The sequence below is a fragment of the Polypterus senegalus genome, chromosome 2 (assembly GCF_016835505.1).
Source record: "Polypterus senegalus isolate Bchr_013 chromosome 2, ASM1683550v1, whole genome shotgun sequence".
Taxonomy (NCBI): Eukaryota; Metazoa; Chordata; class Cladistia; order Polypteriformes; family Polypteridae; genus Polypterus; species Polypterus senegalus.
Window position 1 is genome coordinate 162,738,360 of NC_053155.1, and position 16,375 is coordinate 162,754,734.

A 16,375-nucleotide genomic window follows, 5' to 3' on the forward strand; every position below is an offset into this window, starting at 1 on the left:
TCTGGGTTGGGAACACATTACTGCCTCAAGTGGAGGAGTTCAAGTATCTCGGGGTCTTGTTCACGAGTGAGGTAAGAATGGAGCGGGAGATTGACAGATGGATCGGTGCGGCATCCGCATTAATGCTGAACCAAAAGGCGAGGCTGTCAATTTACTGGTTGATCTACGTTCCTACCCTCTCCTATGGCCACGAGCTTTGGGTAGTGACCGAAACAGCAAGATCGCAGATACATGCGGTCAAAATGAGTTTTCTCCGCAGGGTGGCTGGACTTTCTCTTAGAGCTAGGGGTGAGGAGTTCAGTTATCTGGGAGAAAACTCGGAGCAGAGTCACTGCTCCTCTGCATTGAGAGGAGCCAGTTGAGGTGGTTCGGGTATCTGGTCAGGAATGCCCCCTGGACGCCTCTCTGGGAGGGTGCTACGGGCATGCCCCACTGGGAGAAGGCCACGGGGCAGACCCAGGACACACTGAAGGGATTATATCTCCCAGCTAATGGAGGTGGCCAGGGAGAGGGAGGTCTGGGCTTCCCTGCTTAGGCGGCTGCCCCCGCGACCCGACCTTGGATAAGCAGTGGATAATGGATGTACGAATGGAAGAAAATAAAATTAATGTTTGATGACTGCTGGAGAGTGTGGGGAAAAGTATATTTAAAAAAGATTTTAGCATAAAATTGCAACATGAAATGCCAAAAGGGTGAAGGGGTCTGAATACTTTGTGAAGATACTGTGTATCATGCAAAAACAACTGCTGTGAACACCATGTCTGTCTGTATAAAACTACTTGGCTCGCAGTGGACCAATTTTATTTAACTTTGGTAGACTTATTCTTTAAGCAAGAGACACGTATCTAGAAAAGAATGTAAAAGGAAAGGCATTATGTAATTCCGAGTTAGTATTTACAGTTTTTACACTAAAAAAGTCATGGTTACATTAACCGCGCATAATAATCATTCAGTATATTTTACCTTGAGACAGAGACAAGTCTTTCAAAAACATTACATTTAAGAAATTTGAACGGCAATTAGCCACAGAACCTCTACAATAAACAACTAAACACAGGAAATCTGTTGTCTATGAAAATTACTGAATAATCAATCCCAAAACTACATGGGTTACATTTTCAACTACATGACATTGCAAACTACTATTAAAAAGCATGTATTTTCATGTAGTGTGCTAACAAATGGTATTCTATTAGGATTACTTTTTTTGAATATGTTAAGTGAATAACAGAAGTAACAAAAAAAAATTTGAAATACGTTAACTAAGTCATCAAACACACCTGAATATTATGTCATATGTACATTTTCTAACTTGTTTAGATTTATTACAACTTTAAGGAACTTGTGTGAATACAACATATCACTATTAATAATAACCTTAAATTTAAATGCTAGGTTTATTTAAAATTTATTGGAAAACGGCACAGTTTTTAAGCTTCCTCACATAACTGACCAGATTTTCTTATTGCTTACTAATTTGTACTATTCATGAATTTGCAACTGAATTGAACAGCAATAATTACTCATGGCTGATGCATTTCCAATAACGCAATATATGTTGTTTCATTAGTTGCTTGACACACAAATATCTGGGCAAAGTGGAAATTCTGAAACACTATTTAAATTTTATTTTGGAATGAACATATTGAGCAACTTATTTTTTCACAGATGTAGATTGATATGTGTGTGAGTGGCACCATGTCCAACAGTGCCTGCCTGATGCTTTGTGCAGCTAGGGTAGTCATCCTCTCCTGATTTTCCTGAAATGGATAAGTTGGTTACAATAAGTACTCATGGTTGGACTCATAAATGTAGGTAATGTTCATTACAGTCCGTGGATGAATGCTAAACAAACTCTTATTTTTTGTACTATGTATCATGCAGTATTAAACAAATCTGGACATCATTTTTACTCCCTTATTCAAATGCTACAGAATACAATGATTGTAACTGATCACATCATCACACTCTCAAAGCAAACAGAGTGTTAGTAATGAAAGCTTTTTTTTGCCTCAGAAATGTAGCATGATGATTTACATGCTCCTTGAAGTATAACTGCAACTATGACAGCTTCTCTCTCTCTCTCTCAAAATCTGTGTTCGCTTACTCTTGCTCTTTCTGCCTTTTTACTTTTGTGTTTACTCACATCCTATCTAGCAAATACTCAGGAACTGCTAGTGGTATGCATACCACAGGTCGAGAACCACTATTTTAACCTATTCAGCAGGAAAACAATATTGGTGACTTAAACTCTGCTTTACTCAAATAATGAAAATGCACCTTTTAATTTTCATGCAATTGATTGTGTGCACTGAAGACAAATATTTTGACTATTCACATTTGTGTCTATATGTAAAAATGTTACTTAAACTTATAGTATTTAAATTAGAGCTGGGAATCGACAAAAAAAAAAATTTCCCTAAATGTATGTAATTAATAATCATTAAATCGCATGTTACATTAAAACGTAATTATAAAACTAATACATAAATCATTAAGTAAATACACACTGAATCGCAAATTGAATGCAAAATGAACACAAAGGAGTTTGGAAAAAAAATAATGGTGCAATTTAAATTTAAATAATAACCTTAAACCTTAACTTTTAACAAAATACTACTTGAGAAAGTACAACCTGAATTTAAATGTCTTCCTAAAAGGCAAGTTGAAAAGAAGGCAATAAGAAAACAAGGGCAACGTATTAATTATAAAATTGGCATAGTATATGAGACACAGACATGTCAAAGTAAAAATTAAACAATCGAAAAAACTATTGACTTTGAATGCACTGCTAAAGACTGATTTAATTGAAAGAGTAAGTATTTCTTAAAAAGGCAGGCATTACAAATTGTGTTAACACACCATATACTATCTTTGATTGGTCATCACCTTCGACGACTTGATAATTAAACTCTACACATGTGTTTTTCAATTGGTGCATCATGGAAATAACAGTGTAGTGCCCCTGGGTCCTGACCTTCAGAGAGACATTCGTTTCAGGTCGTTAAGATCTATCTGAGGAGGATGGGACTACTTGAAGAAGTCGACATAAAAGAAACTTTGTGATCACCGTTTTGCAGACGCAGCACTTATAGAGCACCTTAGCAGTCAGTAGACATGTCAGTGCTCCATTTACCAGTATGCATGTTCACCAGCGACTCTTGCAAAGCTGAGGGACTGTGGGCATATGAGCTGCCTTTGACCCCGGGTCAGTAAGGTGAGGCAGAGAGAGGACCAACTGTATGAGTGGGCAAAGGGAAGAAGAAGTTGGAATTTGTGTCCAAAATGTTCAATAAGTACTGTGTCTGCGAACAGCAAACTTTGAGCCGTTTTTTGACACTCCCCTGTCCTGCACCATTGGACAATTTAGCAAATGTATAACCTTAATGCTTTTGTGGTTGGTAGAATCGTGGTGTGTTTTGGGATTATTTGGGTTAAGAATAGTGTGCCACCAAGTTAAGATTAGTGTGCCACCAAAGAAAAACGATTGGAAAACACTACTCTACCTACACCTTCTTTCTTGGCACACTAAAAAGTTCTCCATAGCTGCTATCTCACTAATCATGATAATCATGACACTTCTATTTCATAGAATTTTGTCATTATATTAGGGCAGTCAGGAGTGTAAGCTGGCTGGGAGACTGGCAAGTTTAATGGGTACTAAAGACTTAGTTTGGTTTTAATGCTACTCAAAGATAACTTATTTAGCACTTATGTAATAGGACATTAATTTGATCTTCTTACAGAAACATGAAAACGAAAAAAAAAAAAAAAGTAAATTTTACCTTTACAACTTTTCTCTAGCATTGCACTAGAACTGTCAAAAATACTCCTCCCTACCCATGTCAATATATAAAAATCAAGAAAATGTATTGCTTTGAATCGAATAATACAAAATGTTACACCTTTAAATTAATTTGATTTGAAGATAGTATATAAATATGGTACTGGATGTGTATGTAATTCTTTAGGTACATACGTAACTTATTTGTATTATTGTTTCATAATTAAAAAAAAAACAAAAAAAAAAAACAACCACAAACATGAAAATGCTGCCCTGACCAAAGCAATGCCTTACTGCTTGGATGCAACAATATTTTTAACGCATTAAGCAGGCCATATTAATCGCAGAAATTAACATGTTAACCTTCCCAGGCCTAATTTAAACTGAACATATCTAGTCTATACATTTTTTCTGACTCACTGCAGATATATGTCCTATCTGAGTCTTAAGTTTTTCAAATTTTTGTCTGCAACTTAATGTTTGACAACAGTTAAGTGACGATTAAACATTATTTAGCTTCTCCGAAAAACAGTCTTTTTAATAGCAAGGCTTAATGTTACTATGTCACAAAGTAAAATATTTTAAAAATGGGTGTATGTGTTCTTATTATTTTTTCCACTAATCAAAAAAACACCTGTTTTTTTGGGAAGAAACATTTAGTTATTTTTGTGTATGTTTGAATAATTCAATTAAGTGTTTCTTTACAAATGCAAAATAACTATTTGGAGATAGGGTGCAAAGAAAATGTGCTAACGATGCTGAAACAACTTTTTCCAGTACAGGTCTAAGTGTAACCAGAGCGGATTCGAGCAATAACAGATTGTAGAAAGCAATCTGCCTCCTACAGAGTATCAGTACATTCTCAAGGCACACATATTCAAACCTTGAAATTCACCTACACAAAATTTGTAACATCCTTTCTTAGTTTTTTTTGCAATAGTCCCAAAATCAGTCCCACATCACAAACCTTACAAAGAGCTTCTCGATAATTCTGCACAAAATCCTCCATCACACGCTTGCAATAGTGATCTGAGCTGGAACAAAACTCCTGACTGAGGCAGTAATCAATATTCTTCTCAGCTCTCCGTAGCAAAAATGCAATAAAAGATAAGGTTGTGTGCTTCACTATTTTGTCATCAAGCTGCAAGAAAAAAAAATTACAGCCATTAATTAAAATAGTAAAATTTAACTGTTAATGTTCCAAAGGTATGCCTATACACATTCATAAAACACTAATGCTACAGCCGTACATGTAGATAAAACATTATGAAATGTAAATAATAGTACTTCATTTATTAAGTAAAAAAGAAACTGTTTATTATTTGCAAGTGCATGCCTCATTGTCACAGTTAGCATTCATCAAGCGAGGCATTGCAGATTTGGGTTTACATACGTAGTTCATGTGAACAACGCAGCTGGGGCTAGTGAATGCAATTATTGAACGAAAAATTGCACGGGGTTAGTGTGTGCTAGTATTAGAAAGCTTTTTTTTTTCTTTTCTTAAGAGTTTATTCATGCTTATGGCGTTTTTCCTTTTTCTTTAATAGGGGGATCCTCCCCAGAATGTGTAAGGAGATGACAGGGTGTTTAATTGTTTTATTTGAAGGTAATGCACCTATTATATGAATGTGCAAATTAATAATGTGACTTTTACTGTGCCATCATTGACCAGTGCCTTACTTGGACCCTGTAACCTGCTCGGTACTGTTACTACTAAGACTAAGGAGCGTTTTACTCATTTTTCTCCTGAATAAACACTTTCTCTCTCGATCTTAAGTGAAAAATCACACTTCTCTGCATAAATATGCTTAAAGAGTGGTGAAGTATTGGTTATAATTAGGCTGATTTAAAAACACAAGTGCAGAAACAGGGTATAATGGCTACTTCGGTGTAGATAAAATAAGTTACTGTTTGAATCTCACTTTGATATTGTTTTATAATTTGCAATTTAATATTGATTTTTACTCATAGATTTTAGACCTATTCGATTCCTCGAAACAAAAAGAAATTGGCTCCCAGTAGACAAATTTTGTTGAAATTTGGCACACTTATTCATCATGAAAATATGTAATGCAAGTAAAAAAAAAAAAAAACGGAGATGTCATGACTAGAGCAGGCTGTGCAGATTTTTGAAATTTCAAAATCTCCCACTGAAAAGCATTGCTGAATTTTCAAACTTCTTTATCTTAAAATTGACAAACAAAGAAACTACAATTACTGATTTACTGTTTCAAAGTCTTCTCAAGACAGGTTACTTCAACTTGTATATGTTCCTTTCAGTCATTCAGAACCCCAGTACAAGTCTGTCAAATGTTGGGAGAGGTACATGCATGCACTAGTTGCATATACACCAGCTTACTTCTACCTCTGCCTTACATTAACTGCAATTAACTGTAAAATCAACATATCTGTTATCTAGACTAGAACTAAATTAACAGGAAAAAAATTATGCAAACGTTGGCCTTTAAGCATAGAGTGAACATCCATGCCTTCAGTTTTTAAGTAACACTAAAAACAACCTCACTGCTGCATTATCTGCACATTATAATGTTTAAATATTTCCCGGACACTATAATTTATTAGCGGGTGGCACAGTGGCACAGTGGGTAGAGCTGTTGCCTCGCAGTTAGGAGATCTGGGTTCGCTTCCTGGGTCATCCCTGCATTGAGTTTGCATGTTCTCCCCGTGTCTGCGTGGGTTTTCTTCGGGCACTCCGGTTTCCTCTCACATTCCAAAGACATGCCGGTTAGGTGCATTGGCGATTCTAAATTGTCCCTAGTGTGCGCTTGGAGTGTGGGTGTGTACATTGTGGTGGGCTGGCACCCTGCCCGGGATTTTTTCCTGCCTTGCGCCCTGTGTTGGCTGGGATTGGCTCCGGCAGATCCCTGTGACCCTGTAGCTGGGATATTGTGTGTTGGATAATGGATGGATGGATAATTTATCAGGAAAGCTCAGAACCTGCTCTCCATCACAGTCCAAATTGGACAACAATTTTATCAATGAGATTTCTACAGGGATATTAACTCTCCATTGGGTACTACTTTCATAAACGTTATGTTTATGAAATTTTAGAACTTTAATAAAAAAAACAAATTCTGTTTCAGTTGGAAGATGAACCACAACCTCCCCCTGAAACCTCTCAGTTGGATGATGAGCCACATCATCATCATTAATATATATACTAGCAGAATACCCGCGCTTCACACATATATATATATATATATATATATATATATGTACAGTGGTGTGAAAAACTATTTGCCCCCTTCCTGATTTCTTATTCTTTTGCATGTTTGTCACATAAAATGTTTCTGATCATCAAACACATTTAACCATTAGTCAAATATAACACAAGTAAACACAAAATGCAGTTTTTAATTGATGGCTTTTATTATTTAGGGAGAAAAAAAATCCAAACCTACATGGCCCTGTGTGAAAAAGTAATTGCCTACTGAACCTAATAACTGCTTGGGCCACCCTTAGCAGCAATAACTGCAATTATATATATATATATATATATATATATATATATATATATATATATATATATATATATATTGTGTATGTGTGTATGTATATAAACTGCTCAAAAAAATTAAAGGAACACTTTGAAAACACATCAGATCTCAATGGGAAAAAGAAATCCTCCTGGATATCTATACTGATATAGACTGGGTAATGTGTTAGGAACGAAAGGATACCACATCGTTTGATGGAAATGAAAATGATCAACCTACAGAGCCCTGAATTCAAAGACTTCAAAAATCAGAGTGAAAAATTATGTGGCAGGCTAGACCATTTTGCCAAAATTTAATTGCAGCAACTCAAAATTGTACGCAGCACTGTATGGCCCCTGTGTTCTTGTATACATGCCTGACAACATCGGTGCATGCTTCTAATGAGATGACAGATGGTGTTGTGGGGGATCTCCTCCCAGATCTGGACCAGGGCATCACTGAGCTCCTGGACAGTCTGAGGTGCAACCTGGTGGCATTGGATGGACCAAAACATAATGTCCCAGAGGTGTTCTATTGGATTTAGGTCAGGAAAGTGTGGTGGCCAGTCAATGGTATCAATTCCTTCATCATCCAGGAACTGCCTGCATACTCCCACCACTTGAGGCCAGGAATTGTCGTGCACCAGGAGCCACTGTACCAGCATAGGGTCTGACAATGGGTCCAAGGATTTCATCCTGATACCTAATGGCAGCCAAGGTGCCTTTGTCAAGCCTGTAGCGGTCTGTGTGACCCTCCATGGATATGCCTCCCCAGACAATCATTAACCCACCACCAAACGGCTCATGCTGAATGATGTTACAGGCAGCATAATGTTCTCCATGGCTTCTCCAGACCCTTTCACTTCTGTCATGTGCTCAGGGTGAACCTGCTCTCATCTGTAAAAAGCACAAGGCACCAGTGGTGCATCTGCCAATTCTGGTATTCTATGGCGAATGCCAATCGAGCTGCATGCTGCTGGGCAGTGAGCTCAGGGCCCATTAGAGGACATGGGGCCCTTGGATCATCCTCATGAAGTCTTTCTGGTTGTTTGGTCAGAGACATTCACACCAGTGGCCTGCTGGAGGTCATTTTGTAGGGCTCTGGCAATGCTCATCCTGTTCCTCCTTGCCCAAAGGAGCAGATACTGGTCCTGCTGATGGGTTATGGACCTTCTATGGCCCTCTCCAGCTGTCCTAGACTAACTGCTTGTCTCCTAGAATCTCCTCCATGCCCTTGAGACTGTGCAGGGAGACACAGCAAACCTTCTGGCAATGACACTTATTGATGTGCCATCCTGGAGAAGTTGGACTACCTGTGCAACCTCTGTAGGGTCCAGGTATCGCCTCATGCTACCAGTAGTGACACTGACTGTAGCCAAATGCAAAACTAGTGAAGAAACAGTCAGAAAAGATGAGGAGGGAAAAATGTCAGTGGCCTCCACCTGTTAAACCATTCCTGTTTTGGGGGTCATCTCATTGTTGCCCCTCTAGTGCATCTGTTGTTAATTTCATTAACACCACAGCAGCTGAAACTGATTAACAACCCCCTCTGCTACTTAACTGACCAGATTAATATCCCATAAGTTTCATTGACTTTATGCTATACTCTGATTAAAAAGTGTTCCTTTAATTCTTTTGAGCAGTATATATATTAGGGGTGGGACTCGATTAAAAAAATTAATCCAATTAAATTAGAGGCTGTGTAATAATTAATCTTGATTAATCGTATGTAATCGCAAACGTAAATTTGTCCCAAATCGCAAATGTTTTATTTTAATTTAAAAGGGTTTTAATGGGCTACAGAATCAAATAATAGACATGGACATGAATATTGTAAACTCAAGCTCTTTTAATTAGCTTTTAACTCCGCCTCCCACGGGCATTGAGCAGAAGTCTATTATAGTATATGGACGAAAAAATAGGTTCCAGTTATGACCATTACGCGTAGAATTTCGAAATGAAACCTGCCCAACTTTTGTAAGTAAGCTGTAAGGAATGAGCCTGCCAAATTTCCTACCTACACGGGAAGTTGGAGAATTAGTGATGAGTCAGTGAGTCAGTCAGTGAGTGAGTGAGTCAGTGAGGGCTTTGCCTTTTATTAGTATAGATTCACGACACATTATGTACAGTACAGTAATGTGTACAGTTTTGGTCTTCTAGCTACATAGAACTAGAAAAGTCCAGGGAATAACAAATAGGCCAATCCCAAGGACTATAGGGGAGGTGAGAATAAAACAGCTGAAAAGTACATAATCTAAAATCTTAACTTGTGCCAAAGATTTTTTGGATTGTGGTGCAGGCCTGAAATGCAAGAACGGATGTATATTAACAGATGAAATAAAGTTGACCAGAGAAAACATTAAATATCGTGGGTTCATACTGTCTGCAATGAAATAAATGTCCAAGTAAATATAAGAATTACTGAGTTTTCGATTTGCATTTCCCATACTATGCCATTTTTTCTGATGTGGGGTTGCAGATTTATTAAACATTTAAATAGGCCCTTAACCATTAAGTTTGTGTTGGCTTATTTGAATTTAACTACAGTATACACTTTTTCACCAATGTAAATCAGATGTTATAACTCTCAGTAACATTGAAAAAGCCTGCCTATTAGAAAGCACATTCTTTAACAAATACTAAAGTAAATTAAGATAAAAGTAAACTAACTGGTTAAAAAAAGTTATACCCAATTCTTCTTTTAGTTCTCATCACAATGTATACATTACTTATATAGAATTGGGAAAAAAAATCTATGAAAATTCTCAGAAAAAAAATATACTATTTATTCTTTTATTACAGTGGATCCGTTTTCATTTTGCATGCAGCCCAATTGTTGTATTATATTTCTTTAATCTTTAAAATTAAATTATCTTACATTAAGTCCCTGGGTAAACATAGCTTTGCTGCACACTGAAGGCATTGTGGTCACCAATACCATTTGTAAAAGACGAGGCAGTGGAATAAATTCTGAAGAACTGAACGACTTTGAAATTTCTGGTTGTGCTTCAAAAATCTGAAAAAGAAATCTTATTACTAGTAAGAGTTAAAAAGCACAGTTTCGTATATTAAAGTAATTAACAAAGACAGGAAAAACTATGCAATTCTTTATATTTTTAAGTGTACATAAGCAGGTTTCCATTTTAAATGACCACTTATAATTACTGTAACATTCCACTTTAAGTTAAGCTGTATTTAATTTTTGACAGACAATACATATTTAACTAAATAGCTACATAATCTCCTGATATAGTTTTGTTTGTTGCTCTATGTATTCATTTTTATTATCTAAATTTAATTTGTTTTTCTTTGCATGTAACTACTTCATTAACATGTTGTAAAGCACTTTGAGCTGCATCATTTAAATGAAAATGTGCTACAGAAATAAAATGTTATTTTTCTTATATACTGTAATTAATCTTCCCAGACAGGATTTCTTGGATGATGCTTCAAAGTTTGCCTTCATACAAAAGAAATGCATACTCTTACTTTTTGACATTCCTTCTCATTCCTGGTCTTATGTTTAAGTTTATATAACTCACATGTCTTAATAAGAAATGATTTTAACCTTATACAATATCTGGTCCCCTCCTAGGACTATGATCTTGACATAGTGTGGGGTTTCTGTGCCTCTGTAATTCTTAGAGCTAAACTGTTATTATTTGGAGATGTATCATCCTGACTTGTCACCCAAGGCACATTGGTCTAAGAGATGTAATAAGACAAAGAACAATCCATACATGACACTCACAATAGTATTGATTACATCTAAGAAACTTCATCCATGTGAGGGACACTAGGACCTACAGAAAATTCTTGGGGCCAGAACTGGGAGAATCTACAAGCAAATAATGGACAGGCGACTCGCATATTCCAAATCTAGTTTAGTCAGATAAAGACACATGGAGCCACCCTGGGGACTTATAGCAAATATGAAGAGTCGGGGTTGGCTGCAATGCTAATCAGGCAATAGGCAAGAGAGGGATGGTTCTAGACAAATAATACTCATTTTAAAAGCTCTTTTTTCAACTTTCATCAGTAAAAATCATCTGAATTACAATTGAGAAGGCTGCAAACTACATTCACAAAACAAATAGCTCAAGTCTGGCAAACTTTAAGGAAGTCAAAATGTGTATTACAATCAGATTTGCTCAATCCACCTGACCATGAATTTTCAAATCTGTTCAAACCAATTCAGGGACACATTTTGATCCTAGATAGGTTTTGTCTTATTCAAATATAAAGTATTTGATTTTATACAGATTTAAATTTAATACTCCAACAATATGTATTATTTCAAATGATACTGATTTAACAGATTAAGATGCATATTTTATCCACAATTCAAAAAACTATCTCCATCTACTGTACCTCAAGCAAAACACTTTATGCAGCTTTACCTTACGAAGAAGCTTCATGTTGTCAAGCCATGCAGACGTTTGCCGAGGTACAAAGGAGAACTGGGTTTCTTTGAAGTATCTCTGTAGCAAATCGGGACAAACTTTGAGAATATTCACCACAATTTCTCCTATCAACTCATCTTGTGTTGCTGTTCTTAGTCCAACAATAAACCTCAAAAGAACAATATTTCCAGACCTACAAAAAATAAGGAGAAAAAGAAAACAAATCAGCACCTGAAGAAACCCTGCTAAAAATGTATTAACCGTCACACAAATAGGTTTATGAAAGTTCAAAACATTAAAAAATGGTTTTTTATTACAGCAGGAGAAATAAAAGTAGGAAAAAAATGTAAACATTCTGACAAACAGCTGAATCATGTGCGCTATGGTTACAAAACAAAAAAAATGAAACAACAAAATATTATTGCTTGTATAGCCCAAATTACACACAAAATACCATAATTGGTTATAACAGGCCCTGTCTTTTGATGGTTCCCCCACCTTGACTCCCTAAGACGACAAGAGAAAAAACTCCTTTTATTAATATAAAAAAAAGACATTCATAGAAGAACAGAAATGGAAGAAATCTTGGGAAAGGCAATGAGATGATAGATGGTGCCCGGGGGGATCTCTTCCCAGATCTGGACCAGGGCATCAATGAGCTCCTGGACAGTCTGAGATGCAACCTGGCAGCGTCAGATGGACTGAAACATAATGAACCAGAGGTGTTCTATTGGATTTAGGTCAGGCGAGTGTGGGGGCCAGTCAATGGTATCAATTCCTTCATCCTCCAGGAACTGCCTGAATACTCTTGCCGCACTGTCGTGCACCAGGAGGAACCCAGGACCCACCACCCCAGCACAGGGTCTGACAATGGGTCCTAGGATTTCATCCAGATACCTAGTGGCAGTCAAGTTGCCGTTGTCTAGCCCATAGATGTCTGTGCATCCCTCCATGGGTATGCCTCCCCAAACCATCACTGACACCACCAAACCGGTCGTGCTGAACGATGTTAATGGCAGCATAACATTCTACACGGCTTCTCTAGACCATCTAGCTCTAGCTCAGGGTGAACCTGCTTTCGTCTGTGAAAAGCACAGGGAACCAGTGATAAACCTGACAATTCTGCTATTCTATGGAAAATGCCAATTGAGTTCTACGGTGCCGGGCAGTGAGCACAGGGCGCATTAGAGGATGTCAGGCCCTCGGGCCACCCTCATGAAGTCTGTTTGGTCACAGACATTCACACCAATGGCCTGCTGGAGGTTATTTTATAGGGCTCTGGCAGTGCTCATTCTGTTCCGCCTTGCCCAAAGGAGCACATACCAGTCCACCTGATGGGTTAAGGACCTTCCATGGCCCTATTCAGCTCTCCCAGAGTAACTGTCTGTCTCCTGGAATCTCCTCCATGCCCTTGAGAACCTTATGGCAATGGCACATATTGATATGCCACCATGGATAGTTTGGACTACCTGTGCAACTAGTGTAGGGTCCAGGTATTGCCTCATGCTACCAGTAGTGACACCACCTGTTAAACCATTCATGTTTTGGGGGTCATCTAATTGTCGCCCCTCTAGTACACCTGTTGTTAATTTCATTAACCTCCTCTGCTACTTAAATGTCCAGATAAATATCCCAGAAGTTTCACTGACTTGATGCTATATTCAAATTAAAAAGTTTTCCTTTAATTTTTTAAGCAGTTTATTTTAAGTTAATCAGTAGAACCAAATTGCAGGCTTCTCTAATTAGAGAAACCAATAACTGCATCTACGTTTGAATTCCTATCATATTTCACATTTTCTGACATGACATTTAGTATTGTATTGTTTTTGGAATATTTCAGGATTTATTTTACACTAGTAAATTGAGAGTCACTGCATTAAAAATGAAAAACAACTGATTTTGAACATACTAAAATCAGACTGCAAAAACAGAAGTACGCTGCGCAGACACAAAGACAGATTTTTTTTTAAACCATATTGAGCAATTAAACAAAAAACAGCTCATATGTCTTCAGCCAACAGCATATATGTTAACATGTAAGAAATATTAAATAAACATACCTTCCAGTTGTGCCAAAACTTGGGTCATAAAAACTGATGCCATGTTTCAGTGAGCAACAGATATCCAAGAGAAAGCTGTGAGTTAACTCTCGCACCAAAGTTCTTGCAACTTCTTCTGTAAGCTCAATAGCCTAGCCAATAACATAATAGCAGGTGCGTTTTTAAATATTGTATTAATTGTTAATGACAAACAGAATTTTACAGTTTCAGTTGTAGTTTTGCTCAGTTACATTTATAACAGAGATAGATGACTATTGTACTAATGTACTATTCTAACATTAGGAATGGTTCCATAACCTTTAAACTCAAATTAGCTTTATGAAACACAATACATACAGAAGATAAAGCAATAGTGTAAATACTACATACTGTATAAAGGAAACAAGAGGGCATGTTCCAATTACAGAGGATTCAGATCCCTCAGTTTATCAAGGCTATGTCTGATCAGGTAGAATAATACAGATTCTCTTCTTCTATGCTCTAAAATTTAAGGAGGTCATGGGAGTTTACCATTATTATTTACATGTACTTTGTTTATTTGCACATGTATATAAACACATACTCCATGGTTTCTTGGAGATACAAGTAGTATTGTTTTTCGCTGGAACATTTATGTAATAAAACCTTTATGCACATACATAGCAATAAGTCGATTCTATAGAATATTATACAGGGTGGTCCAGATCTAATTATGCAAATCTTAATGCAATGCAGGAAAACAATACAATTTTGGGTGATTGGCGCTACCACTCCAGTCAAACATTTCATTGATATGGGAGATTGTGTTCCTATGCATTGCAGGTGGTCGAAATTCCTTCTATATCCTACGTTGCACGTTGTTATAGCTTAATGAAAATTGCAAAATTAGATCTGGACCACCCTATATTTATTAATTGACTTCAAAGTTTCATTAGATTGCAATCATTACAGATCAGCAAGAAATACATCACTATATCTCATGACATTTACGACGATTTTTCCCCCCCAAGAGGACCCTGCTTATCACTCCATCTCTTAGAATTAAAGTACAGTCCATAAAAAAGCCTAAAGCCACAAAAAAAGCAAGGTTTGTATTTTCTTGTCTTATTACAGGTGCACAGAAGAAAAAGGCTCAGTGTACATTTCAATTTTCTAGTCCATATCAGCACTGCATAGGGAGAGCTCCCAATTCAAAAATGTTAAATAAAGCAATGTTTCAGGGATACTGAAATATAAGTTATCAATGGCTCGGGACAGTCAATATTTCTTGACAGGGTTCTTTAACTAGTTTCTTTTGAAGGCCAGCATTCACATGTGAACAAGGACAAGAACACCACTAAATACGTATAACACTGTGTTATAAACAGGGTGTTTACTGACATTAACATTGAATATTTATTATTATCTTTATTTAAATTAATTTGAATTACACAGCCAGAAAAAAATCTCACAAATCTACCTTAGAATGCCATTTAACAATGTCTGGATTATAATCTTCCTTGAATTTTCTATATTCCTGTATAAATATGACCTAAAACATCATCAGATTTTCACACAAGTCCTAAAAGTAGATAAAGAAAAAACTGTTATACAAATGAGACAAAAACATTATACTTGGTCATTTATTTATTGAGTAAAATGACTGAATATTACATTTTTGTGAGTGGCAAAAGTATGTGAACCTCTAGGATTAGCAGTTAGTTTGAAGGTGAAATTCGAGTCAGGTGTTTTCAATCAATGGGATGACAATCAGGTGTGAGTGGGCACCCTGTGTTATTTAAAGAACAGGGATCTATCAAAGTCTGCTCTTCACAACACGTGCTTGTGAAAGTGTATCATAGAACGAACAAAGGAGATTTCTGAGGACCTCAGAAAAAGAGTTGTTGATGCTCATCAGGCTGGAAAAGGTTACAAAACCATCTCTAAAGAGTTTGGACTCCACCAATTCACAGTCAGACACATTGTGTACAAATGGAGGAAATTCAAGACCATTGTTACCCTCTCCAGGAGTGGTCGACCAACAAAGATCACTCCAAGAGCAAGGCGTGTAATAGTCGGCGAGGTCACAAAGGACCCCAGGGTAACTTCTAAGCAACTGAAAGCCTCTCTCACATTGGCTAATGTTCATGTTCATCAGTCCACCATCAGGAGAACACTGAACAACAATGGCGTGCATGGCAGGATTGCAAGGAGAAAGCCACTGCTCTCCAAAAAAAAACATTACTGCTCGTCTGCACTTTGCTAAAGATCACGTGGACAAACCAGAACGCTATTGGAAGAATGCTTTGTGGACGGATGAGACCAAAATAGAACTTTTTGGTTTAAATGAAAAGCATTACGTTTGGAAAAAGGAAAGCACTGCATTCCAGCATAAGAACCTTATCCCATCTGTGAAACATGGTGGCGGTAGTATCATGGTTTGGGCCTGTTTTGCTGTATCTGGGCCAGGACGGCTTGCCTTCATTGATGGAACAATGAATTCTGAATTATATCAGAGAATTCTAAAGGAAAATGTCGGGACATCTGTCCATGAAATGAATCTCAATTGAAGGTGGGTCATGCAGCAAGACGATCCTAAGCACACAAGTCGTTCTACCAATGAATGGTTTAAGAAGAATAAAGTTAATGTTTTGGAATGGCCAAGTCAAAGTCC

General features: G+C 37.1%; 1 protein-coding gene across 1 annotated transcript in view; it reads right to left on the minus strand.

Moving 5' to 3' along the window:
* Positions 1–16,375, minus strand: part of urb1 (URB1 ribosome biogenesis homolog) — a 323,342-nt gene that overhangs the window by 244,257 nt on the left and 62,710 nt on the right. The window contains exons 8-11 of the mRNA XM_039744916.1: positions 13,744–13,874; positions 11,681–11,876; positions 10,159–10,296; positions 4,752–4,925 (exon numbers count right to left, since the gene is read on the minus strand). Of these exons, the coding sequence (XP_039600850.1) occupies positions 4,752–4,925; positions 10,159–10,296; positions 11,681–11,876; positions 13,744–13,874 (639 nt within the window). The remainder of the gene's footprint in view (positions 1–4,751; positions 4,926–10,158; positions 10,297–11,680; positions 11,877–13,743; positions 13,875–16,375) is intronic.